The 26,895-nt window shown below is 41.4% G+C and overlaps 2 protein-coding genes across 5 annotated transcripts in view; one reads left to right on the forward strand and one right to left on the reverse strand.

Moving 5' to 3' along the window:
* STARD9 (StAR related lipid transfer domain containing 9) overlaps positions 1 to 23,683 on the forward strand; it is a 100,347-nt gene extending 76,664 nt beyond the window's left edge. The window contains exons 23-34 of the mRNA XM_074864963.1: positions 285 to 768; positions 1,780 to 13,035; positions 13,755 to 13,943; positions 14,730 to 14,913; positions 16,262 to 16,408; positions 17,047 to 17,152; positions 17,750 to 17,892; positions 18,491 to 18,555; positions 18,636 to 18,841; positions 19,190 to 19,269; positions 19,673 to 19,831; positions 20,904 to 23,683. Coding sequence (XP_074721064.1) covers positions 285 to 768; positions 1,780 to 13,035; positions 13,755 to 13,943; positions 14,730 to 14,913; positions 16,262 to 16,408; positions 17,047 to 17,152; positions 17,750 to 17,892; positions 18,491 to 18,555; positions 18,636 to 18,841; positions 19,190 to 19,269; positions 19,673 to 19,831; positions 20,904 to 21,005 — 13,121 coding nt within the window. The 3' untranslated portion in view covers positions 21,006 to 23,683. The remainder of the gene's footprint in view (positions 1 to 284; positions 769 to 1,779; positions 13,036 to 13,754; positions 13,944 to 14,729; positions 14,914 to 16,261; positions 16,409 to 17,046; positions 17,153 to 17,749; positions 17,893 to 18,490; positions 18,556 to 18,635; positions 18,842 to 19,189; positions 19,270 to 19,672; positions 19,832 to 20,903) is intronic.
* Positions 23,684 to 24,784: 1,101 nt separating this feature from the next.
* Positions 24,785 to 26,895, reverse strand: part of CDAN1 (codanin 1) — a 33,831-nt gene continuing 31,720 nt past the window's right edge. For 3 of the 4 annotated variants that reach the window (XM_074867885.1, XM_074867884.1, XM_074867882.1), the window contains one exon: positions 24,785 to 26,584. In XM_074867885.1, the coding sequence (XP_074723986.1) occupies positions 26,459 to 26,584 (126 nt within the window). In that variant the 3' untranslated portion in view covers positions 24,785 to 26,458. The remainder of the gene's footprint in view (positions 26,585 to 26,895) is intronic. The other variant, XR_012628865.1, reaches the window with a different exon arrangement.

Genomic DNA, 26,895 nt, shown 5'->3' on the forward strand with positions numbered 1-26,895 from the left:
ATCCCCAGGACTGGTAGCTGGCAGCTGTCCCTGCAAACAAGGCACATCCCAGCTGGGGCGTAGAGAGGTCTAGCCCTCAGGCTTACTGAACTTGCCACCAATATCAGTAAAGTGCAACAATGATGCATTTTTCTCTAAATGGTTTGTCAAGATTCTGCTTTACATCCATAGAAATTCTGTTCTCAGATGAGCTCTCAAGGCTGATTAAATTAAGAAACAAGGTAGTAATGAACAGTGTTTTTCTTATGATTTTTATTTTCTTTCAATCATTATTTTGTTTACAGACCAGCAGTGGCTTATAAATGAGAATAAACGACTGGCTGCCCTTCAGCAACAACAGAGGGAGTTTGCAGTGCAGACAGAGTCTGCGCTGTATGCAGAGGCTGAGGTACAGAGTACCATTGGGCTGGAGATCTGCCCTTCCCTGCTACAGCAGAACAAGAAGAGACTGGTGCAGCTGGAGCTCTTGCGAAGATACTCCTTAAAGAAGGCAGAAAGAAACATCAGACGGAAAAAGGTCAAATTCCAGCTGGAAAGGATAGTCAAGAAGCAGAAGTTATTGGAAGCCAAGCAAAACCTAGCGCAGCTGGAAGCTCGCTGCTGGCTCAATGAAGAGTGTGTGAAACAATCCCAAGTCCTAAATGAAAGTAGTGCTGCACAGTCCTCTTCAGATCACCAATTTCAAAAGAGAAGGAAGTCCTTGGGTTCGAGTTCCTTGCAGCACAGTCAGCATTCATTCTGTAACCCACATCTGCCCCAGGTACCCAGGTAGGTTAACATCTGCCAATTCCTCTGCACTTTCAAAAGTAATTTAAATTCAGGATACTTTCAGTGGCCACCTATATATAATCCAGAATGCCTTTCAATGTATTAAAACAATCCCAGAACTTGCAATATCAATGAGTTTACTATATTATATGTCACACTAGAGCTGTTTGTCCTTTTTGCTCAGATCTGTACAGTGCACTCCCTGCTTAGCTCTTTGACATGGTCTTTCTTACTGTTTTTTACATTACTCTCTCAAGCCTTTTCTGCATTTTTTACCTCTTTGTGAATGTTTTCCAGAACTGGATTAACACTTGTTCTTACCTTGTTCAAACTGTTGGTAAATACTAATTTCTGCATCATTTTGTCTTGATTAGGGTCTAACTCTTCCTTCAGAATATTTGTATCATTGGGGTGATTCTGGATTGGATTTTTAAGTTGGCTAGCCCTTCTCAAGCTAAATAAACATAGAATCATGGAATTATAGAATCACAGAATGTTTTGTGTTGGAAGGGACTTTAAAGGTTAGCTAGTTCTAACCGCCCTGCCACGGGTAGGGACACTTTCCACTAGACCAGGTTGCTCAAAGCCCCGTCCAACCTGGCCTCTACGCAATGCTTAAAAAGTTGGGGTGCTAGGGTGTCTATCACAACATGGTCCTGGAGGCAGGAAATAGCTGAACTCTGCTAAGTGGATTTCTGTGACTTAAATCCATTGTTTATTTTTAACTAAAGTTTGTAGCTACTTGAGCCTAAATATCAAGCTATACCACATAGCATCGAGCTATTCCTTTGTGTTGCAGAACATCTTTCAGGATATCTAGGGGACTGTGTGGTTACTGACAGATTATTTTTTTATTATTATTATTCTCTGCTAGAATTTGCTTTTGAAAGGCATTAAGATTGTTGCTTCACGTATCGTTACTCTTAACTACAAGACATTACTGATGTGGAAGTGTTGTTAAGTACATTATTCAAGCAAGGATTGGGCTTTATTTCTTCTTTATTTCCACAGCTGTTTGTTGAAGAGGGAGACTGTCCCAAAGTTATCTACCTCACCAAATATTGATCAATGCTGTGAAGGCAGTGCAACAGGGAGATTGTCATCTGTGGAATATCTTTACAGAAGAGGTAAAGATGTTTCTGGGAGGGATGACCTTAATGATGAAAAAGAGATCTCCTTTTCAGTCCAGAGGCAGCTAACTGAAAAACAAAAACCATCTTCATTTGGAAATAAAAAAGGAGCAGAAAAATACTCTAATGATTCAGCTATCATGGCTTATATCAATAAAAATGATCAAAAAATTGAAGAGTTGGATGACAAACCAGGGCAAGCTGGATCTCCAAACCAGACCTCTAAAGGCTCTTCTCCTGATCTTTTTAAGGAGAAGGATGAGCCTGAAACCTTTATTACAGGGACAAGAATGACAAAAGCAAAGGTGCTAGGAGATTTAAGTCTGCCTGCAAGTAGCAATCTAGAACAAAATAGAGCTCAGGTATCCAATAAAAAGACTAGAATGGATATCAATGGGAAAGGCCACAGGGCTTCTCCAGAAAACTTTCCTAAAGAAATGAAGAAAACAGTGTATGGAAACCCACCATCAGTGCATCTAAACCAAACAGCTAAGAACTGGAAGAGAGAGCCAACCTCAGTCTTGCCAAGTCATGAGAAATCATCGGTGGAACAGCAAGAATTTCTGATGGTGGCAACATCAGTAGGAAATCTCACTAAGATGAACATACAGGCACCACTCCCTTACATTGAAAAAAAGTGGCACAGTGCTGAGATGCTAAGTGCTGGAGTGTCCAAAACAGCCACAGATGTGCTGGGGAACTGGCAAGAGGATGATGAAAATGAGATTTCTGATACTGACAGTTCCTATTCTGTAGATTCTCTCTCCTGCACTTATGCAAAAGCTTTCACAGAGAAACTGAAACAAGAAGATTTTGACAGAAATAAATGTCTTGCTAACCCAGAAGATTCAGAGAGTGATGACAGTCAGATGTCACAAGACTCTCTGGTAGAAAAGGAAAATAAAGCCAAAAAGCAAAACAAAAGCCGATTTCACAAGTCAAAGGTCCACCATGAGCCAGCTAAGCTTTACAAAAGCAGAACTGATCACCACATTTCATCTTTGGTGACATCATATGCAGCTCATAGGAGACTGGGAAAGCCTGAAAGAAGCTTTTCTCTGGACAGCTTAGCTGATGGAGAAGAGATGCCAACAGAAGATCCAGTAGAAGAATCCAAATCTGATTCATCTGATGAAGTGCCAGCAGAGATTTTTTGGAAGTTACAAACTCCGAAATCACCAACTGTACAGACTGAGGAAGACCATGAGTCCAAGACCTGTGACAGAGATACAGAAGGGACAAATTATGATCTGAAGCTGAACAGTTCCTTTTATTTGGACACTAAACCACAACCTGCTTCCAGTAATGCTTGCAAGCAGTTGCTGAGGGGGTCAAAAGTCTCCTTTGTAGAACAAGAAAGGTCTCTTGATAGACGACTGTATTACGCAACTGGAAATCCTTTGCTTACTACTGATGCTTGGTCTTCCTGTGACTCAAAGGTTGACATCAGCAGCCCCAGAATAACAGCACCTTCTTTCCATGAAAATTTGGAATTTCAAGAAGCTCATCTGTGTTCTTTGAGCAAACCAGAGCTTTGGCTGAAGAAAGATGATCTAAAGCAGTCAGCTGCTGAAGTTTCTTTTGTTTCTGGCTCTAAGCAGATACACAGCATTACTCATTTGTCACATCGTATAAATGAAATAAACACAGTTTTCTCCTCTGACACATCAGAAGTACCTTTACCTGAAACAACAACAACTGCAAGCAGAGTTTCTGAGTGTGGATCATTAAATAAGATTCTTAAGGGATGGACAAACTCTAAGGAAAATTCTTCCTTAGAATCTCAAGATGTAATGTCCTCATTTGTTAGCTCAGTAGGACCAAGCTCCTCTTTTGTTCCTATTTCAGCAAAGCACGATTATTATGAACATTCAAAGTCAAATCATCCTGAACAAGAACAACTGAATGAATTATCTACTTATAGGTCTACCACCGAATGCACACAAACATTCAACTGTTTGGAAAGCGCCTCCACCGCAGACTGCTTGTCACTGGTATCTAGGAAAGAGGAGGATTCTCTCCACAAAACTCATCCAGAGCTGCCAAAAGATCACAGTCTGAAAAAAACACCTTTTATTTCTGTGTTGCCTATGCACATTTTGGAGCAGAGAAATGGCTGTGTAGATGCAGATTTAGAAGATGATTTCTTCAGAACTTTTGAAAAAGATGACCTCGATGATGATTACAATAACTTCATGACAAAATCAAGTGTGCCAGATTCAGGCAGTGGAAGTGCATCTGTCAGTGCACCTGCTGCTGAATCTTCTACAGGACTTGCTCATGATACGACCTCAACACAGACATCTACAGTAAAACAAGTAAAATTTGGAAACCATGGGCAGCTTTTTCCAAGAAGAGAAATGCCAACATATTGTGATGAAGGTTTCTTTCTCAGTGAATTAACAAATAAGAACTGCTCTCTAGTAAGCAGTTATGAGCTTCAGACACTGTCTGGACAAGGAGCAGAATCGGCTGTTACAGTAGGTCTCCTCAGATCTGGGGAGAGTAATTTGGAAACAATGCAAGAAACGGATTATGAACAAATATCCGCAGACGAAATAACAACAGAGACAGATTTTTCCTCACAGAAGACAACATATCGATGTAATCCATCAGTTGTTGCTCACAGTGCAAGTTATGACCAATCTGCAACACCAATAGAGATGTCTCAAAAAGAGATTATCTGTATGGAAGCAAGCACAGATAGTTTGTCAGAGATTGTGCCAGAGGTGCCTTCATTCAGAGATAATGAAGAATATGAACCAAAGGATGAAGACTTGTCTTCACTGAATCATTATGAATTCAAAAGCAAACTTGTTTCAAAAAATTATTCCCGTGAATGTGCTCTAGCAGACAGTCAGACAAGTTGCCTATCCCAACAAATTTCAGAAAATTCTACATTATGCATTGATAATATAAGAGAAGAAAGCAGTGAAAGCAAAGATCACTGTGTTTCGAACTCTCAGGCTGTAGTTGAGAAAGAATTTTCATCCAAATTTGAAAACTTAATGGTAAATGAAGTAAGTTATCTCATAGTGAATGTGAATGGGAAAGACACCGAGTCCTTCCCGGCTGCTATTTGTGAGAGCACAAATGACTTTCTCCCAGAGTCCAATTCAAGCATATTTTACAAAGCTTCAACAAAAGCTAATCTTTTTCAAAGTGCATCTGAGACTGAAAATGATGATAAACTATTGGAGCGTGTAACAATAGTGAAAGGAGATTCTGATGCTACATCCAATCTTACTGTGGAAATCAGTGCCACAGAAAGTTGTTCTGATGTACATTCTGGCTGCCTTTGCACAACATGCTCTTCAAAATCAGCAGGGCAGAAAAACAGTACGCATAAGACGGATGACATTTCTGTGGAATTTAATTCAACCATTCTCTTGGAAACAGAAACACAGAATAAATCTTTACTTGAATCAAGAGAAGAGAAAGAAGCCTTTTTCGAAAGTGATTGCCCAGAGGATATCTTGCTTGTTGAAGATGATGTAAACTCAGAGACGGGAAGAGTATTTGAATACAACACAAATACATCAGCTACTGTTTCTCAAGAGGAGAGTCTGTGTATAAATAAGGAATCCAAGTTTTTAAGAAACCCAGAAACCAATCCAGAAGAAACTATCATTCCTTATCAGAGTACACAAGCAAACACTGGTGAAAAAATAACAGAATTAATCAACAGTGCAATCAACTTAGAAAAAAATGCATTGGAAATTAAATCTAGGCAGATTGAAAACTTACCTGACTACCCAGTAGCCAAAGTCCAAAGTGTAACTGAAGACAGCAGTGGAGAGGATTTTAAAGGCATTAGTCTGTCTCAGAATCCAAAGAAACCTGTTGATATTGTAGCTTGTGAAGTTCAGTGTGAGTTTTATACAAATCTGTGCCTGACACACAAAGAGGTGGAGAAAGATGAACTGCAGGTAGCCAGCACCAGGGTAGAGCACACTCAGGAATCAAAAGCAATTCTGCATTCTGGCAACCAACTTGAAACGAGCAGCTTTTGCCAAAAAGAAAAAAGAGAGAAAATGGAAATAGGGATTTATTCACCAGAGTTTTCTGTTCCTCCCAAAACCACTCCTTCAGCTGTGTGTTCCCACACAACAGATATTACTCAGAATACTTCAGGCTTCCTCAATACTTGTGAGGGGCTTTTACAGATGAACAGAACAGTAGAAAACGTGTTTAATACAGAAGATGTAGATGCAACGGTACTAATCACAAGTAGGCAAGGAAATATTTTAGCAAAACCTGAAAATGAAGGACAAGTAAATTCTAACAATTTAATTGAACATCGTGTATCAAACTGTTTGCCCCAGGAAGACAAGGTTAGTGAATATGAAGTGACTGGGAGTGAAGAACAAATTATCATGACAAACACCGAGGGGCTGATTATTACAAGGCAAGAAGTCATATGCACAGATGAAAATGGTTTATTTACTGAAGAGTCTCCAGCTCTACATCAGATGTATTGTGACAGAGATGACAAAGAAGAAATTTTAAATCAATTTAAGATCCCTGAAAGATACCTGACAGCTTCAGAACTTGAACAGAATATGCTGTTAGAAGGTGATTCAAGATACCATGATTCTACTGAAATGAGTGAAGATGGTGGCTCAGTGGTCTCTGTTACAGATACAGGAAATGCAGTCATGAAAGATATCAATACGTATGAATATTCAGTTGATGATAGTACTGTTATTGACCAATATAGAATTGAAGAAGAAGTTAAAAGTCTCCACATTAGAGAGGACAGCCATACATATATGAGTTGCTCTGTGCGATATCCTGAGCATGGCGCTTCAGAAAACTTGAATGCGAGTATTGTTAAAAAAAGACCTGATACTTGTGAGTTGGATCCAGTAGGCTCCAGACTTGAGGAGGAGCAAGTGCATTTGATGAATCTAGTACAAATGGCCAAAACAGATGAAGAAAAGCAGGTGTTTGTAGAAAACACGGAGGAGGTAGAACTGATCATTTTACAAAACCTGAATGAACTATTCCCTGGAAACAAAAACAGCTGCCAAATGACATATGATGACAGCAGATTAAATGAAATCTTAAGAAAAAGCCAGTGGGTGTCTACCAGCTTTTCTAGAAATAATGAAGATATTGGCAAGCAACAAAATCCACCAGCAACGCTGAAGTCTACTGAAAAAAACAAAGAAGGTTCATTTGAAGACTCCCCGTTCCAGTCTGTAAATCACCTTTTGTATCTTGGAGTAAGTGATGATTCCCATCTTGTTCAAGATGTTCCCACTGCATTGAAAAGACATACAAAACCATCTGGCAGCAGTGCTGGAACTGGAGCTGTTCTGCCTTACTATGAAACATTAATGGAGAGTGAGGTCTGTGTTGGTACACCAGTTGCAGTCAACAAAATGGGAGAAGACAGTCCTTCTGATAAAATGCAAAGTAAGAATGTAGCTTTTCTGCAAACCAGGACCACACAGGACAGACAGGAGGAACAATCCTTTACATTTAACAGTGCACCTGCTTATGCCCTATCTGGGCAACCTGTCAATGAGAACAGCTCTTCCAATCCCTACAGTGCAGGTGGTCCCAAGTCTGAAACTGCTGTACTTCAGCAAGTGGCAAAAGGAAACTTATTTTCCTTGGAAAAAGTAGATTCTTCTGAAGATACAATTCAGAATGTTAACAAAGCTCATGAAGAACACAGTGTGGATTTAATGGTTAATAAGCTATCAAAAGATGGCCTTAATTCCTCAGAAGATACACCTCAAGAGGAAAAGGGCGCCGTTGTGCCTGATTCACTGCTCTTGGATAATTCAAACCTGCTTTCTTCAGAGAAAGAAGTGATGGAAGGTATAGGGGGAGGGGAAAGGCATTCTTTACTAGAAATCTCTTCGCAAAAAATGTTTCACAATATTAATACAACTCAGAAAGTACTCCACTTGGGGAGTTTATCACAGCATGATGAGAAGGAGAAAATTTTAAGCACAAACTGTGCTACAGCAATCAGTAAAAATGAAAATGCAGAGTTTCCTGGTGTAGCTGGTTATCAGCGTGAGCCCAGAGAAAATCAGGGACACAGGACTTCTAAAGAGTGCTGCGTAGACCAGCTGGGCAGCACTGTTTCCAAGAATGCTTCAGCCCTCTCAGAAGGCCTGAACAAGTCTCCATGGGAAAATCCACATTATAGTAAGGAGTTTCTAAGTTATAATAGGAACTCCGGCACCTCTGAATATTCTCCTGGTCTCCTGAATCATCCAGCATCATCTGCTGATGTTTTGATTGCCAGCAATGGAGACAAAGGTAAAAACGATGCTGTTCTCTCTGAAGAAACAAAATACTTTGAAAGTGAATCAACTGATTTAAGTGTATCTGTAACTTTTCCTGGTGTTTCTCAAAAAGGAGATGAAAGGAAAAATAATTCTGCAGTTGCAGAGGCCACATATGCTCAGAATAATAAAGTCCCTGAAAAAGTCGCAGGAACAGATCAAAAGGAGAAAATAATTCAAGGTTCTTTCCAGAGTTGCAGTGACATAAAAGAAAATAAAATTCATGAGTACTCAGAACACTACAGTAACACTTCTAGTGTGACTGTACCAGAATTGGGCTTGCTTACTTTTCAGAGTCGAGGACAGACTGGCAGTAAAGAATCAAAGTCTCTTCCATCCTACTTTGCAGAAGATACTCCAACTGATACACCATTTCAAAGCTCCAAGAACTTCAGTGCTTTTGACACTTCTTGTTTACTTGATGACTCAAAATCTCTAATATTTAGTCAGCTTGAGGACTCACTCCAGAACACTTTTTTGACTGAGCAAGCGTCCTCTAGTTCTTCAGGTGTGTGCTCTGTAAAAGAAGGAGATTTTCCTCAAGCATTTTCAAGTGTCAATCACCCATCCTTAGCACCATTTTCAGAATCTTCTTTAACTGCAGATAGAGGCCACGGTGAAACCGGCACGTATGATATTTCACATACAAGTATATTGAAACATTCTCCATTTGCTGCTTTGCAAATACAGGACACTCAGTCTGATAAGGCTGTGGTTTTTGATGAGCCAATATGTGCTTCAGGAAGTATTTTACTTTCTCTTGCAAAAGAAAACAGGCATTGTCCAGTATCAGACACGGACTCTACTTCATACAAAAATTCAGCTGTAGATGGGGAACCTGTATATGGAAGTAATCATAAAAAACTTGACAATGATATAAAAGATGATGAGCACTACTGGGGTAAAGTTCCACCGCAAGAAGCTTGCACAGAACACATAGAGAAAGTACTAAATGGTAATTCTCTTTTATTACCATCATTACCTTTTTGGGATACTGGAAGGGCAATTCTTGTTAAAGAGGGACAAATGAGAAAAATACTTACCAGAAATGAGGAAGAACTGCATTCAAATACCGAGGCTGAACATTTTGCAGTAAAGTCAGAGGAGAGAAAAACATTAAGTAGAGAACCTGTTGAAAAGCAAACTAATGTATCCTCAAATTCTGCAAATGAATTAATGGGCTCAGAAGTTACAGTGTTGGAAAATCTGTGTCCCGGAGATGTTGATGTGGATGCTGAACACACCTGCAATTCATTTAGTCCAACATATCCCACATACAGCAGAAGCACTGATCCCAGAAGACTGTATCATACTGTCTTGGGCTTTGGAAAAAAAACTGCAGATCTGCAAGGTAATAGTCAGTGTGTGCCTACAGGTGAACAGATAGAACAGGTGCCAGATAGAACAAATACAGATGGTAGAAAAGAGATTTTACTTGGCAAAAATAATACAGGTTCAAGCATTGATAGCCCTGTTGATGATGCCAGTGCAGACAATTGTTCAACAGGAGAAGCTATAATGAGGAATAAGACTCTGAAATCAGAAAGACTAAATTTTTCTGTAATGAATAATGAAAGTACCTCCATAAAGTTTTTACCACAAAACCATGATTTGCCTCCTCAAGATTCCAAATCAGTGCAATTTAGGAGCAAAAGATCATATTCTACTACACGGAATACAAAGAGCTGTAAACAAAGTGAACAGAGACCTTATTTACAAAGTCACAGACTATCAGCCCCAGCTATTGCCGTCTTCTCTGATACAGAATATACTTTGGAAGCTTCAACTAAGGCAGATCCTTTGTTATGTTCTGCATCTAAATCACTACAAGATTTAAATATGAGTGTTGAGCCTCCGTCACCAACTGAAGATGATCTTCACGGGATTGAAAGATTTTCAAAGCAGGAATCAAAGAACTTTTTACAGGTTAAATCTAAACCCAGATTTCAACAAAGAATGGCACAAACTAAGAAGCTTGCAAACTGTGATCCCAACAACTTACAAAATTTTGCAGCAAGAACCCACAGCAGCCAGTCTTTAAAAGACTGTACTACTCAATCTCCACCATCCTTACTGCACACAGCAGCTCACAGTTCTGTGGGTGCAGAAGCAAATGTCCATTCAAAAAGTAGTTCTGTAGCTCAGTGTAGTGAAGGGAAAGTTGAAGAAGGCGGATACCAGCCAGAAACAGATTTGTTTTTGCAAGGCAATAAAGATACAATGCATTTTAGTTCAAGTGATATCAACCCATACATTCATCTGTGGCAACAAGATGGATCATGCAAGATTGGCTGGAAACAGTATGTTTTTGGAAGTGCAAGTGATGTCTCTTGTAACCAAATTCCTTTAAACCTGGAAAATCGTAAAGTTATGAGATGTTCCAGTGTAGACAATGGATTGAATTCTCAAAACTCTCCTTTTCGTTCTCATCTCAGTTCATATGCTACAGCAAAAGTTTTATCGAGCACTTTAAGCAGCATTAAAGGTCTTCAAGGATGGGACAATGTCAGACAAGACTTTCATTCTGCATATTTGAGTGACAGTCCAAAGCAATATAGCAACATATCCAGTGAAACATTGGAAACTAATCCAGAAAATAACACTGCTGAATTTGAGAGCCCTTCTGCACAACCTGGTAACTCTTCAATACAGGTTGATGAAATTGTTCTTTTATATCCTTCTGAGTCTGAAAGGTCTTCCAAAAAACTACCGGGGATTACATGTGAGCAAGGAACACAAACAGCAACTACAGGAAGGTATAAAAGGCAGAGGAGACATCAGAGAAGCTATACGGATGTTTCCGCAAGAAAGCAGGAAACAAACAGAGACCCATTTCATCAACCTTCTTCTTGGACAAGCATGCAGAACCTGTCCATGCATCTGTCACAGCTTCTTCAGAACACTTCTGAGCTGTTGGGAAACCTCTCCCAACAGAGTGTTATAGATAATGAACAGAATGCCAAAATCAACCAAAGAGGAACTGAAGAGGTTGTAAAGGCTACTAGATCAGATAGCTGCACTCAGACTACAGCAGATGTAGGCACTCAAACTGAGAGTTTGGAAGAACCTCAAAGCAAACATGAAGAAAAACAAGTGAAAGTAAAAATGGGAAATGAATTGAGGGCAGCTCAGGCAGTGAACATTGCTTGGAAAGGAATAGGTGCAGATGCAGTAGGTAAGATTCCCAAAAGGAAAGAGGAAACACTCTCTCCCAAAGAAAGAACACAAGAACGAACGGGGATGAGAAATCTGGGCAATTCTGACTTCCGTGACAGTCTTGACAGCATTTTGGAAGACTCCTTTATGCGCCTGCCTCTCTTGCCCAGAACCTCCACTCCTATCTTGGATTTTCAAAAAACATCATTAAATGCACAGCAGAATGTTGCTTTTGCTAGTACCAGAGTTTCATCTGTCGCATCGTCTTCGCTGAGTTCAGGGCAAGATGGTTCTTCATGCACTGTAGTTAGCAGCCCTACTAATAGCACCTCTCAATCTCCAGCATCTCATGCTCAGGATAAAAGAAATATCAATGAACTAGAGGTTCCAGCAGAAAGAAAATTTTGTTACAAAAACACCCTGCTAGTCGATAGGGCCTCTTCCCCTATTCTTACTCTTAGTGCTAGTCCCAGCAGCCAGGCTGCTTTTAGCAAGTCTGTCTGCTCTGTGAAGGAGCCTCTTGGATATTCCAGTGATGCATCAAGTCCCCTTCACCACCAGAGAAAGCAGAGGGCAGGTCCACAGTCGAGCGTGCAACCTCATGTGGACAATTTTTCCCAGACAGAAACAGACAGTGAGTCTAACGTTTCTAGAGAACATAAAGCCATAAGAAAGACATCTGGAAGTTTCTCAGGTGAGAAAGCAGCCAAAGAGCTTTTAGAAGAGGGTGGTTCAGAAGACTTGGAACAACAGCATAGACTCGCAGTTGATACGCACACCACCATTTGTGCAAAACGGCTCTATCACTCTAGTAGTACATTGGAGGTGTCGGACCACAGGGAAGTTTTAACAGGTGATGTCAGAGACTGCAGCCCACTGGCACGTTCACTTCATTGCATGTATGTTACAAGGGGAGGAAGAGGTTCTTCAGCTGGAATCGGACACGTAAAATACGTTGGTAATTCTGATACTGCTTTGATTCATAGCTACTCACTTCCAAATGCTGACTTACTTTTTAATCAAAAAAATAGTGCCCCTTGTTCAAGCAAGACAAATGTTGGTATGTCCTCAGAACCTCTGGCAGAAGCATCTTCTCTACAATTTCACGATTTCTTCTGGAAAAATGAAAACAGCTGCCCTCCCCCGCTCTCTGATGTGAGCGATGTGCAAACTTCCTTCCAAGATGACAATACAGGTTCTGTCACTGAAAGCGAGTGTGACACTGAAATTCCTCTCAACAAAAATACTACTTTTGCAAAGTCCTACAGGCCTCGGAGCTACAGTCTCCGTGACTTACCCATACACAACAAATTTAGCAACTGGTGTGGTGTTAAGGGCAGCCCTCCTCCTTCATTGCTCAGCTTGAGTGGCAGTGTGACTGATTTACGAAGTCAGGCAGAAAAGAAACCTCGAAGCACACAAGCAACAGAAATGGAAGGGAAATCCCAGCTTTCTGACAGCAGGAGCAGAGAGATTGAAAGACTTCAGAGAGAGCGCGCTCAGATCATGTCTGGCATTCACCTGGACCTGCATCAGCATCCCCTCACTGTGGAGCTGGCCGAAGCAAAGCTCAATTACGGCATTGGGGAAACGGACGCCCTGCTGAGGGTCCTTCAGAGCGGAACTGCAGATGACCTGGTGGCCATTCCAGTGAAGCAGCAACTTTATGAAAGGTAAATTACTTGAAGTAGTGTTGTATTGAGTGTTTTGATGCTTCATGTACACTTCATGCAGCATAAATAACATGCAGTAATGAGCACTTAATCATGTAGTCACACTGAGTGAACTATATGTGAAGAGATATAGTATTAAGCTTATTTTCCATACAGTTAAGTAATTCATTTAAGACAAAATTCTGGGGTCACTTTAAGAAAATAAGGAAAAGTTAAAGATTTGGTGCAAGTCAAATCTAGTGTCATCCCACTCTTAAAATTTCTAGCAGCTGTGAGAGTGATCATATGTACCTGGTGATTATGGGAATATCTTTCATTGATTCATTGCAATGTAAAAATAACTGATACGTCCTATTTATGGGAATATCTCATTCATGCTTGTGTGAATAAATACTGCTGTATGAATATGAAAAAAATATTTTAAAACCCTGTAAATATACAAAATACATTATTAAAAAATCAATTTGCCTCTCAGCCATTACAGGCAGTAACCAAGACCCTCTTATGCATTTCCTACTCGTTATAAAGCAGTGGAGTTTTAGAGTTCTGCATCGTCTGTTAGCGTGCGACAAAAGGGGTATTTGCAAGGGGACTGTATGGTATTAGATACCTATAAATTTTACATTACAAAGCTACCTAATATTTAAGTGTTTTAAAAAATCAGAAAATGTAACTTTGCGGGGGTGCGTTTTGTTGCTCTAATCACGTTTCCCTGACAGACACATGAGAACTATTGAAACTCTGAGGAAGGAAAGAGAAAAAAGGCTGCAAAGAAGCCGAAGTCTGAGTCCTCAAAAGCATTTGAGTCTGTTGCAGACGCTGGATGCAAGTCAGAGGGATCTGGATCTCCCCAGCAGACGCCGAGAATATCTGCAACAGCTGAGAAGAGATGTGGTGGAAAATACCAGGTAGGGCACCAGAAACCTCTTTTGGCCTCATGATGTTAACAGTGTTCACAGAGGGTGCACGTTAATGGTTCTTACTGCTGCCTGAGGCTTCTGGGGCAGAAGAATTCTTCTCGATGCGGAAGTGTTAAACTTTGGGATAGAAAGTGCTGTTAGGGAAAAAGTGTGCCTGATTTTAGAAAACATTCATTAAAACCTTCTGTCTAGTTTATCTCTGTTCATAACAAGTGTCTATTTTGTGCATGATGTATGGGGACAGCCAGGTGTTCAGTCTTGACTCATTATAGAGCAATCTATCTTCTTACTCCTTCACTAACTTAAAAGCCACATGAAATAGTTAAGTTTCATGTTAAATATCAAAAAAGTTCTGCAACCCTTCACCATTTAGAGTTTGAGTCTCTCATCCCCCACCATATCCCCTAAATGACTTTCGCTTCCTCTGCAGTAGGTCAGGAGAGGGTTATTTTCCCAACGCAATTATTTTGTGTGTGATATGCCGAAGCAGTAACCTTAGATCATATGGAGAGCTGACTTAGAAACTAGTGCGGTCCCTGGAGTAATCTCACTGGTAAACGGGACTTGCAGTCTGAATAATTTTCCAAGGTTAATGGCCATACAGCCTTCAGTGAGCAAAGAGAAACTTTTTGGAGGCTCATGGGGTGGATTTTAATTGTTTTTCTGGCAAGTTTTCCTGTTCAGTGTTGCAAGATGATTTTCTCATGGCATTTTGTTCAGGTGACCACATTTCAGGTAATTACGTGTGTTTCCCTCACTTACCTTTCCTTACAGAGTTCAAGAACCACAACGAAGAAGCATTCAGCATCCTTCAGACATTGAATTGTTGCTCCAAGACTACCAGAGGGCACGAGAGGAAACCAAAACTGAAATTGCACGAGCTAGGGACAAACTTCGGGAGAGAGCTGAGCAAGAAAAAAGGCGTATAAGGGAGCAAATACTTTCCCAGTTACAAAAGGTGAGCATTACAGGGGAAACCATTATGCATTATTCACATCACTCCATTTTTTTTTAAAAGAAAATTTTCCATGGCTGAGTAATTCTCCTGTTTGATACGCATCAGCATAGAAAAACCAAAGAATTAAATGCAAATTTGTGCTTAAAAAAATCTTGGTAATACTGAACTGATACTGTTCATGCTTCTGAACTACACCTTCCTGAAGCCACATTTTACATACAAGAAACTCCTAAAGTTTTCTCATCGGATTGAGCTTATACAGCCATCCTGTGGGGCATCTGCCCAGTCTGCGGAAGAGTTTTGCTAAGGTAAACTGAGTATATTTCCGTATATGCTTAAACACAAAGACCATTATTCTTTTCTTTCTTCTGTTTCTCTTTTTAGATTGTCCTCTCTGTGTATATTTGTCCTGTACATTTTTTTTCCTTCTACACTTGGTTACCTATCTTGCACAGTCTGGGAAGTGTGTGCATTTTTCTCCCAGGTGCAAGGACAACACCTCCTTAGGCCGTGTCTGTTCTGCCGTTTCTGGCTGTGCTTTTATGCAGTAACCTCTGTCACTGCCTGACAACGCAGCTTCAATCATGGCTGCAGGCCTCCTCTCCTCAAATATGTGTGTGTGTGTATCTGGTGTGAAATGCAGTGAACACTCATTTCATTGCTCTGGACCCTTCAAGGCACCTCAAATGCAGGCACCTCCACTGGATGGCTGGCTCTTACCACATCTGCTGCTATATTTTTCTTGTGAAATGTAGGCGTACTTCACTGGAGTTGGGAAGCCAAACTTAAAACTGCCCTTGAAAGTATAAATAATCTTGAAGTTCTCAGTGTTTTCTTATTACATAATTTTTATTTCAACTTCTGGGCTGGCATTGGGTAGTTGCATTGGTTAAAGTAAAATCTTTAGTCTTTTACAACTACATTTGAGCAGCAAGTTAAGTCAGGGGCTACTCAAGAAGTAGGCAAAGAGCAACAAATGGGACTGAAAAGAGAATTTTTTTTTTTTTTAAACTTCTTTTCCCCCTTAAGAGCATCCTAGCATTGGTTTGATAGCCTGGACTCTTGTATGTGAAGAATTAACAAGAGCAGAAGCTGCATTTTCCCAGACTGCCAGGTTTTACAGGGCGATTTGCTCTATGGCTTATATAATCTGAGTCTTTGAGACGAGGCTGCTTATTTAATACTTTCTGTATGGCAACAGCTTTTGTCAACACTCCTTAAAAGAAATCAGACTTTTTTAGATTATTCCTCTTTCATCTTTCAGTGCTGTTATCACTGATTTGACTAGCTGTGTGCATGGTAAGTTTTGTGTGTTTTTTTGTTTGTAACACCACGACACTGATTACAGGAAGAAGCAAGGCTGAAGACTCTTGCAAGTACGAGCACTTTGTGTACAGACTCCAGCCTCAGCCTCTCCTCTGGCCCGACGTCTGGTTACAATAGCAGCAATACTGCTACGTATACTGCAAGTAACCTCAGCAGCCAGGAAGGACAGGTGAGAAACAACTGGCCTGTGAGGCTGATCTCTCCTGATGCTTCAGCACTAACAGAGATAACACAGGAACAGAAGCCTTTTCTTGAGAGGGTTTGTATTCTGTCACAGCTCTCAAGCAGGACAAGTTGGTGTCACTAGTATACAGAGGGGTGACACGGGGTGGAGGGAGCGTTACCGTGTAATTCCAAAGGACAGGGACACTTTTATTTTTCTGAGTGCTTTTTTTTTTTTCCTAAGCTCATAGATAAAAACCAGATAACGTTACTATTGTCAGTAATGCCACACTGTCAGATGTTTTAGAAACAAGCCTCTTCTTGCCATAAACCAGCATCTGATATTCTCAGTGTGCCTCCCTCAGTGATGCATACATTGACTTAAGAGTTTCTGTGAATATGAACTTTCCTGAAGTTACTTTCTGCAGTGCACCTGTGCTAGCTCCTCACACTTGGCTTGCTAAATTTCCCGAGTCAAGGCATCACTTCATGACCAGGGGAAAGGCAAAGGAGTGACCTTATGATGAAGAGAAGCTTCCAACTTTGTAAGGCAGATTTGCTATGAATATTCCACTTGCTATGTAACATAATTTATATTTCCCAGTTCACACCAAAAGCTCTCACTTCTACTCTTTCTTAAATCAGGTGTCTTCTGGAAATGCTTTGCTTTCAAGAGATACACGAGGTCGTTCAGCTGTTAGAAATAGTCAGCTGTATGCGTTAGAGCAACTACAGAAGGATTCAACATTTGGTAAGCAGAACATATGTCTGTTTGTTTGAGTTGTATCCCAAAGCCTAATGAGATTTGTCATTTATGCAAATCAACATCTAATCTGATTCTCAGTATTTTGAGGATGTCCCTGCCATTATGTGACTTCAGACAAATACTGTCAACCAGTAGCCAGAGCTTGCTTAGAATTTCTTGAATAAGTAAATGGTGATTTGGTCCCTCTGAAGTTGGTCTTTCGATGTGGTGACATCAAAGTACAGCGTTCTGAGAGGGTGTGAGGATGGTGCTTTGAATGAACCAAGGAAGCCTGGGGGGGCTAAAGCTGCAACGAGGATTGTACGTGCAAGTTCTTATTTTTATCTTCAAGGCTGATGTTGCCTATTCTTTAATTTATTAGCTTACATGTGGTAATAACCATTAAACTTGAGTAATGTGAGATGTAACTGCAGGAGCCAACACACAAGTTGTCTAGATAAGGGATGTTACCAGTCAGTGCTTCAGCAGGATCAGGTGTATTGGGTGCTCCAATGGAGGCTTTAAATCCCTACCACTGCAGAATAGTGGTGGGTTTCCTTTTAATTTTTTTTTATTCCCCTGCGGCTTTTTTGTTTCCCGCAGAAGCCAGCAGAATTCAGCTGCCTCTTCCTTCGAGTAGCACCAGCTGCCGGTTCACTCATGGATTAACTATTTCTGTCAGCTCCTCTTCAACAAAAGGGTACCAAGATTTATCCAAACACATCTTGGCCAATGCTACCACTGAGGTAAGTAAATAGCAGAGTTTTCATCTATCCCTGTACCTCCTACTGGAAATTGTAGCAAAACTGGGTGGGACCAGCCTTGTTGTGTTACACTGCCAAGAGTTGCCCCTTTGTCAGTTACAGACACTGAGCAGTTGTAAGTGTCCGGGGAAGGCGAGCCAGACTGCAGCAGGGGGGTTTGCAAGAGCCTGCTGCATGTTAGCTGAAATGTTTGAGTGAAGCCGGTGAAACTGCTGAACTCCAGCGTCCAAGGAGTTCTACAGCGCAGGTTTTACGTATCTGCGTATGCCGACTGTGGGTGTGTAGGGGAAGGGAAGTGTACCAACCTCGTATTTCACGTCAGGTAGCATCATCTCAACATCGCTCCCGTTTTCTCACAATAGTTGAGGCTAGTGTACACCTTAGGCTTATACAGATATACATCCTCCTTCAGCAGAGAAGACAACAGGCAAGTCAGCCTGGCTGTTAGTACTCCCTAAGGTTTACTAGCACTGTAAAAGTAGCTCAGTAGTTTGAGTAGAAGATAGTGTAGCAGCATGTAAAAGCTGAAGGCAGTTTATACAGCTTTCTCTTACCCGGACATTTGTCACTGTTTTCTAAGGTAATGGCCGCATGTTCTCATAACCTGAGGAACCTCTACACCTGCCAGGCAGCAGCTGGCTGGAAGTAAGTTTATGGCGGGTCTTTACACTGGGAGGCCCATTTTGGTACTTGGCGAATGCCTTTCACTTACCTGTCTTTGACAGATACCAATGTACAGAAAAAGAGGTGCTGGTTTACTACAAAGTGTTCCCCTCAGCAACAAGGCACGGGTTTCTGGGAGCAGGAGTGATAGAAAGACCTCTCCCCTGTGTGTGGGGACTAGTGCGGGATCCTGGCAAACGGCATCTGTACGACAGAACTATCAACACCGCGCGAATACACAAGAAGGTGACCAGCCATATTCAGCTGGGTGAGTATCCACACAAACGACTGGCCCCTGCTGTCTTTATGTACTTTCTCAGCTCAGGTTGTCAGCTGGGAAGAATCTTACTTCATTTGCAAAGGACGGACAATATTGAACACACCTTGCTGCAGCAGTACAGCTAGAGCCAGTGCTTTGAAAGTCAAAATAAATCTTAAAATAAATAAATAAATAAATAAATGCTTGAAAAAGCATCTTAATGACATCTTAAGCATCTGCTCTTAGGCAAAAAGAAGTCAAAATAAAATATGCATGTGCATTTAAAGGGTGGGGGAAAATTGTGAAAGTTAAAGTTGTCAAAATCTAATTTCCCCTTTTTTTTGTGGTGTTTTTCAGTGTATTTAGTGACTGATACCTCCCTGTGTTACCTGAAGCAACCTCGGGATTTCTGCTGCATTACTGTAGAAGCCAAAGAGGTAAAGTGAACATTCTCTCTGAAGCGTAGAGGAGTAATTGGTCTGAAGGTGTAGTTCAAGGACAAAGGAGAGAAGGAAGGAAAATACATACTCATATTTCCAGAAGTGACAGTGTAACAGGAGGAAAAGCCAGGCTCATGTGATGCAAGTGAATTATGTATAAAACCCTCTCATGAGTGACAGTCGTCAACCAAGCCCCGTTAGGGAGTTACGCAGTATATTCCGGTTACAAACATGCAAGATTATGACAAAAAAATATTTAATAAATAATACGAGAAATATTATTTCTTATTAAAAGAGCTCTTTTAAATATGAGAATTACACCTCATGGTAAACAAAGAAAGCATGATTGTATGCATAAAAGGTTTTTCAAATTGCCTTCTTTACACTTTGTCACATGCAGGAGAACCTGTCTGTCTTGGCTATTCAGTCTGTCTACGATGCATCCATGCCTCGCCCTTGCAAAGAGGTGGTGAGGGGGGAGATTTTGCCAAGTGCTTGGATACTGGAACCTGACGTAGTGAATGGAAGAGATATCACCAGAGTTATTTACATGGCACAGGTAAGATTTTGCTGTATGTCCAATGGTGAATGCAAAAAGCTGTTACCTCAGAGCTGGTAAGTTACAAAAAAAATAGAATCCTTATGCTATGCTCTGTGAAGTTTGTGAAGTGACCTCCACTTTGCACTGTTGTTGAGCATGATGTACAGTAATGCAGAGAGAATTTTACAAGGATTGTGCTTAAGCACACGATCCCATGTCTTTACGGCATCTAAAGCTGCTCCCTTGGATACCAAGACTCCTCTGTAAAGGTTTATTAGCAATTTTAGTATATGTTGTGCTCTCACATGGTGAGTTGTGTTTGCATTTTCTTCTTGCTGGGGACACAGGAAGTGCACCTCAGGTTGTACTATTTTCAGAATGCATGGAAATACTTACTGTTAACTCTCTGCAAGTGAAGTCATTAATTCTTCATACTTACCAGACACAAAAGAGAAATCAAGATTAGGATTCCAGTTAAGAATAAGAAAATCATGCCTTCCTTTTATTACAGACTCATCTGAAAAGTAGGCTCTCTTTGAGACAGTGCTACCAAGTACTTAAAAATGTCCAGAAGAGAATGCCATATTGTAATTTATTTTAAAGTGCTCATCTGAAAGCAAAATGGCTGTAGTCCTTTAAACTTGCATATAAAACCCATGTTTTTAAGATATTATTTTTTGAATTGTATCTTTAAATTATAGTAATCAGTAGATGCATTTTACAATGCATATATGTAGTGTATATGCATTTTTAAAATGTATAAGCATTTTATATTGCACTTTAGTATATGCATATACATTTTCAATAACACTGTATGTCTCAGACTAGTCGAATTTAATCTAAGCTCAAACTCAAAAGCAGTGTGGGTCATACCTGCTGAAAGTAACATCAAATAGCAAAGCTTTGAAAGTCTGTGGAGTATTGGGAGGGCAAAGATTCAAACCACACCATAATGATAGCACTGGGCTGTAAACTAATCCTGCGCTTAACAGCATACACTTACCCTGTCAGAGCTATACCCAGCTGGGAAGGGTTTTGTTCAAAACCGGGTGCAAACCCCAATATGCAGCCTTTTGTCTGCTTCCTGCAGGTGGATCTTGGTGCCCCGGCCATCCCCGCAAGGCTCCTGAGTTCCATTGCCAAGCGGCAGCCGCTGGTGATTGCGCAGCTGGCACACCTTCTTGCTGCTTAGGGCTTGCTATGCTGCAGAACCGGACACTGAACAGCAGCTGGAAGTTCACAAAGAGACACGAGCAGCTCTAAGGGTGATGTAAAATGCTGGCTCAGATGACAGTCACAGTCAAGCCTCGCTTGAGGAGCCCAACTGCCAACGTTGGACTATACAAAAGTATAGTTAGAAAAAAGGATCATTTATTTCAGCCAACACTGCTCAGAAGAAACCCAGCAGGTTTCGTGGTGGAACCTGTCCTCCTGCAGGCAGCTGTGGCAGGTGGTGTGCTGTCTCTATAAAGAGCAGAGGAAGAGACTGTGCTTTACAGTAGCCAGCATCTTACATGCAGAAGTATATCACTTCATTTCTGTTTCAATGATCAACCTTCTTTAAGAAAGTTTAGGCAGCAGTGAGAAAAAGGCAATGGAAGCAATGAAATGCACTACAACCTGGAAACAGTACGCGTAGGGCTTGAGACCTTTTACAAGCTCTTGAGTAGAGCTGCAAAGCCACTTTCTAAGGCCGAGGCAAGGATGAAATGGAGAACTCCTAACAGTGTAGACAAATGATTGAACTTGGCCAGCTGGCTCTCCTTCCCCTTGAGAAGGGGAGTTAAAACAGCACGATACCCACTAGTCATCCTCCACCCGGGACAGATTTTTCTCATATAGTTGGCTGACTGCTTGCAGCCAGCAGAAGGTATTTCAGATTGCCACTACACTATGCAGCGCCAGTGGAAACCACCACACCTCAGGACACAGTTTTACTGCACTGCAGAATTAGGTGCTTTGAAATAAACCAAACTGACAGTTGTAAAAACAGTGACGCTTTGTCATTAATAGGGAGTAGTACTGAGTAATCAGCTTGTTTCTAGAATTTAAATCCTGCAAGTAAGAGTAGCTCCAGCATCTTTCCACAATGGCTTTTTCCATCAGCCCTTCTACACTTTTACCCGAATGCACTGGGAGTTGGAAATCCAGCCTGGTCATAGTCTTACCACACTTCTTTGTTCATAACATGAACCGTGACCAGCTGTCTCACTGCAGTGAATACAGGCTCTTCCTGCTCAATTACCTCATGGTATTTCTGTTGAACTCAGTCCAGCAATCCCGCTGTCAGGCTTTACATGTTTGTTCAACACACTCCCTAGTTTGGTCACACATTCCTAAAATTAAACAAAACCACTACCCACTCAAGTATCTGAATAACTTCATTTAGTTCTTCAGCACAATGGTAAAGAATCACTTTAGATATCTAAGCAATAAAAGCTGCTATGATATGCTTTCTTTAGCTCAAAAAAGCCCACTTTGTTCAAGAAGCTGTTGCACTTTAAATTTGTCAAGTGAGAGATAGGTATTCAAGCAGCCACCTTACCAGAGTCAGTATCTGCTACTTAAACACAGTTCCTTTCAGTAAAAGATGCATTTTCCCAGCATACAGTGAAGTTAGGTAGCTGCACTTCCCACCTTCGAGTTCAGGAGCCAAGATCTACTTTTACTATATCTTTGCACAGGTGTAATTTTGGCTCTCAGCTTCTATGTTACTTCTTGTTAATATATTAAGTTTTAAAAGCAAAGATAGTAGCTATTTTGAATTGATATTTAAGAAAATAGCAGTTTTGAGACATACCAGCCCAAGGCTTCCCGCCCCCCCCCCCCCCCCCCCCCCCCCAAACTAGACCAGGTAGGGTAACAAAAGCTTTCGCTTACAAATTTGCTTTGTTTTACCTGTAGATGGTCATGGTTACAATTTTACCACCACTATATTACTGTTCTGTTTTGGTGAGGCTCAGCCTCTTCTTAAACACCCGCCAGACCGAGGCATGGTTCACAGCCAGGGGTGTGCATCTTCCATAGCCCCGCAAGGAAAAAGGGGCAACCCACCAGTTTTCTGCAACTGAGCGATAAGTCAGATTTCCAGATTTGCAGCCTGTCATATGGTTCCCCCCCTTTTGGGGAAACCCCAAGAAAGGAAGTGTGGACAAGGCAGTACCTAAAAGCCCTAGAGAAAATGAGCAGAAACAGCAGCATGGGGTATTGGCTCTGTCCCCAGTGCTCCTGCTGGATTTCTGGAGGAGGTAGGGGAGGTCTTCATCCAATTCACAAAAGATTTGCTCAGTGCTTCACTTTTTTTCCCTTTTTATTTTGGACATGGCACTAGTGATAAAGCAGTTTTTGTAGGAAAAACATCGAGGGGGACTCCTGTTGATCACAATGCCGGTGCCTATGATGGATAATGTCTTATTGTACAGTGCATCAGATGTTTATTTTTATATATACATAAGATTTTTTTCTATGTTTACAAATTAAGTTATTTATATATGCTTGTTTTGAAGCGTTTTTATATGCTATCAAAGCTAAGTTTTATTTTTATCAGTATTGAATTAATGTAACTTTTTTTTAATACAATCCTCAACTGATACTAAAAAGCCTATTTATATGAATGTTTTCTTTTGCAAATATAACATTTTATGGTACCTGTTAATGTACGGCATTGGTTTGTTTGGAAGGAAGAAATAAAAACCCAGCAGATACCTAATTTGTTAATCTACAACGGGCAAAACCCAACTTCCTGTAAGTTACTGCTGAGCAGTAGATGACCAAACCAATTGTATTGTACCACCTACTGTTGCATCTCTGCTCTTAATCAAGATTGCTATTTTCATATCCACAATAAATGGTATTTTCTACACAAGAAAATGTGCCCCATATTATTTAGTTCCAGCTGAGAGACCCATCTATGGAACTGTGCTGGATGGAGAAATAACTTAAAGGCTAGCTTGGGGTAGAAGATGTAGGTCCCCTACCTACCTGCTGAGGAACATGCATGGAATATGGATTTGTGGCACAAGAGTCAAGCAGCCAGTCACCGCTTACATTACTGGGTTTCTGTGACACGGGGCCTTGTCCAAGCAAAGGGGTGGTTTGTTTTGTTTTGAAATGAGGCACTGGCTGAAGCTTCTTCCTGAGTCCAGTTACACAACTCCTCTGACCTGCACATCCCCAAGGAAGTGAATAGAATGGCATTTTTCCTCATTTTCTTTTGAGAGTTATGAGTGTGTAGTAGGAAAGACTGACAGAAGGAAGGCCACAGGCTCCGCCCTGAGAGCTTGGGCAAGAGAAGCCACCAGCCCCGTGGGACCGCAGCGCATCACCCATCCTCCTGCACATGGCCCCACTGCTGTGTCTCCCAGGCCCGAGGCAGCGTTGTACAACCCTTCCTGGGGGTCAGTTACACGGCCACCTGTCTGGCTTCACAGAGCAACCAGGGCTCAGTACCAGGGGCTGCGCGGGAACTACAGCACCTGCATTAAGACGTAAGAACACGGAATCAGGGGGGTGTGTGTTTCTTATCTGCTGGTTCACCTGAAGAGCTGCCTGCCTTCTGCCCAGCAGGGCACAACGGTGTTCTCTGGAAGTAGTAAACTGCTCCTGGGGCTTGGTCACCTTTTAAATAAAAATTTTCCAGGCATATTGTATTAGAGGAGGGTATGAGGTATGTTGGTTTCATGACAACAGCACCAGTGGCCAGGGTATCTATGCAAACAGTTTTAGAAAACACAAATGTCAGTTCCAGAGCTGAGAGCACCCTTTGAACCATTGTGGATTCAAGCTGCTTCCCTCTTCCACCACCCCCCTTATATAACAAAATAAAGTTATATTTCATTATAAGCAAAGCAGCAGCAGGCTGGACAGGAGAGGTGACTATACTTTCTCTGCCCATGCTTTGTGGCAAGGCACCTTTTTGTACTTAGCCCCAGCACAAAGGGGTTACATAGCAACAGCTGGAACACAAACCAGGACATTTAATCAACGTTTATTGTAACAAACAACAACTTCAACTGAGATCTGCAGCAAAATGTCACATAATGCTCAGCCTCAGGGAGCAGGGAGGGTAAGACACGGTGTACTCGCAGTGCAACTCACATTACCCCATCCTTGCCGCACACACAGCGTGTCTGCTTCTGGGGAGCCTCTGCCTCAAGCACATCCGAGAAGCCCTCCACTAAGGCATGCGGAGGGAACACGCCAAATCTTTCAATGCAGTGCTTAGCAACCAAGGCAAGAAAAATCTCAGTACAGTTCAGACACTGATGCTCCTCTAGGGTTTCTCTCTCCGTACAGCAGATATATTTGAATGGAAGCCAAAGTTCTATCTAATTAGGTCTGTTTGTGGTTTTTCTTAAATCACTGACTCCACGATGTTACCTTTTCTTGCCTTCTACAAGGAAGAGGTAAGTTAATTAGCAAGCTAAAGAGCCCCGGGCTTCACTTTGTCCAGATGTTGTTATTCTTACATAACTCAGTATTTGCTTTCTGAAAAAAACAACCAAAAAAGCCCTGCACTAATAGGACACTCCTAGACAAAAGGAAATAATACCCTCACAGCTACATGGGGAGAAAAAAAAAAAAATCCCATGAGATAACTAATGAGCCCCTAATCATATTGTGCTATAGCCACCAGCAGTCCCTACCGCAAACCCCAGTTTAAGGAAACACTGTGGGGGTGAACAGGAGATCACACCCTCGGGGAGGGCAGAAAACACCCACTGACCTCCACAACAAGGTTTCCTTTCCAAAGCAGCTCTCCGGGGGATGGCACAGTGCTTCCTTCACTACTTTTCTGTCTGCTCTTCCAGGCTGTAGTTTTCTTGCTGCAGCACCTCCTGTCTGATAAAATCCAAACTCAAGGCAAGAAGGATTATAAAAAACAGTGAATAGCAGCCAGATGCCCTTTCATGTTCACATACTATAAAAGTGTCTTAAAAATACTGTCTTCAGTAAAAAATATAAACAGATATTTTCTCCCTCATTTCTATTAAAAACCCTGGGAAATTACAAGTTCAGTTTCCAACAAGAGATGGAAAAATGCTTAAGCATCTACATCCTTTAAGAATGATGCCATCAATGTTCTGGTGTATGTATTTAATATGGTTTAGCTTTTAAAGTGAGTCTTTAAAAAAATTAAAATCAAACCTTCAAAATTGAGCTTACAATGAAAAATAAATATAGGCTCATCTCTGTATGGTACAGGTTGACCTTTTCCCTCCCCTGCCAGTACAGTCTCCGATAAAAGCCAGCATGAGGAATCACATTAATTTAAGAGAAGAGACAGCCACCAAGAAACCATCTGTGATCACAACATATCTTGTCCATGTGAATTGATTCCTCGGCTTGGTCACAGCCTGGTGCTGCGCGAATACAAAAAGTGTCTGAGTCTAAACCGCGGCTGCTCTGAGCCACAATCAAGGTGCTTAAAGGACTTTTGTCTTGGGGATCCATTTGCTGATGTAAATCCTTCAGCATAGTCACCACAGCAAAATGTCCATCAACAGAAGGACCAGTGCAGGCTTTGCACCGTGACCTCTTATCTGCAGTACGCTCCCAGCAAGGAGCTCACCAGGGATTCAGAAACACTGCAAATGCCATTTGCGTCTTCATTAGTAATTTCTGTCCCCAGAGAGGCCACCTCCACTAACTCTGGGCTGTCACGGTACCTAGAGATTGTCTGCTCAGCTCACAAGGGTTAGTCCTGCGCTCCTCTGTACGAGGTTCTGATACAAATACTCTGGACAGCATTTCCAGTTCTTTTATGAAATCCTGTAACAGATAGAAACCAGAGAACCCTTATTAACAAACGTCAACAAAAAGGCTTACTTAATTTGTCTTGTAAAGAACTTTACAAAGTTAAACCATGTTGTTGATGGTTTTGCAGTGCAGAAACCCAGACAAGCTACAAAATTGATTACAAAGGTGAATGCCTGTAGGTCTACACATTCTGTCTCCCCTCTGATCCCCAAGCCCTTCTCAGCCAAGCTCACTGCCCCAGTTTAAATGGTTAAACACCTCCAATATGCAAGCGCTCACCCGCCTTGAAACACTGTCCCTTTTTAGCAAGGGACTTGGGCGGT

This window comes from Strix uralensis, chromosome 4, assembly GCF_047716275.1.
Source record: "Strix uralensis isolate ZFMK-TIS-50842 chromosome 4, bStrUra1, whole genome shotgun sequence".
NCBI classification, from domain to species: Eukaryota; Metazoa; Chordata; class Aves; order Strigiformes; family Strigidae; genus Strix; species Strix uralensis.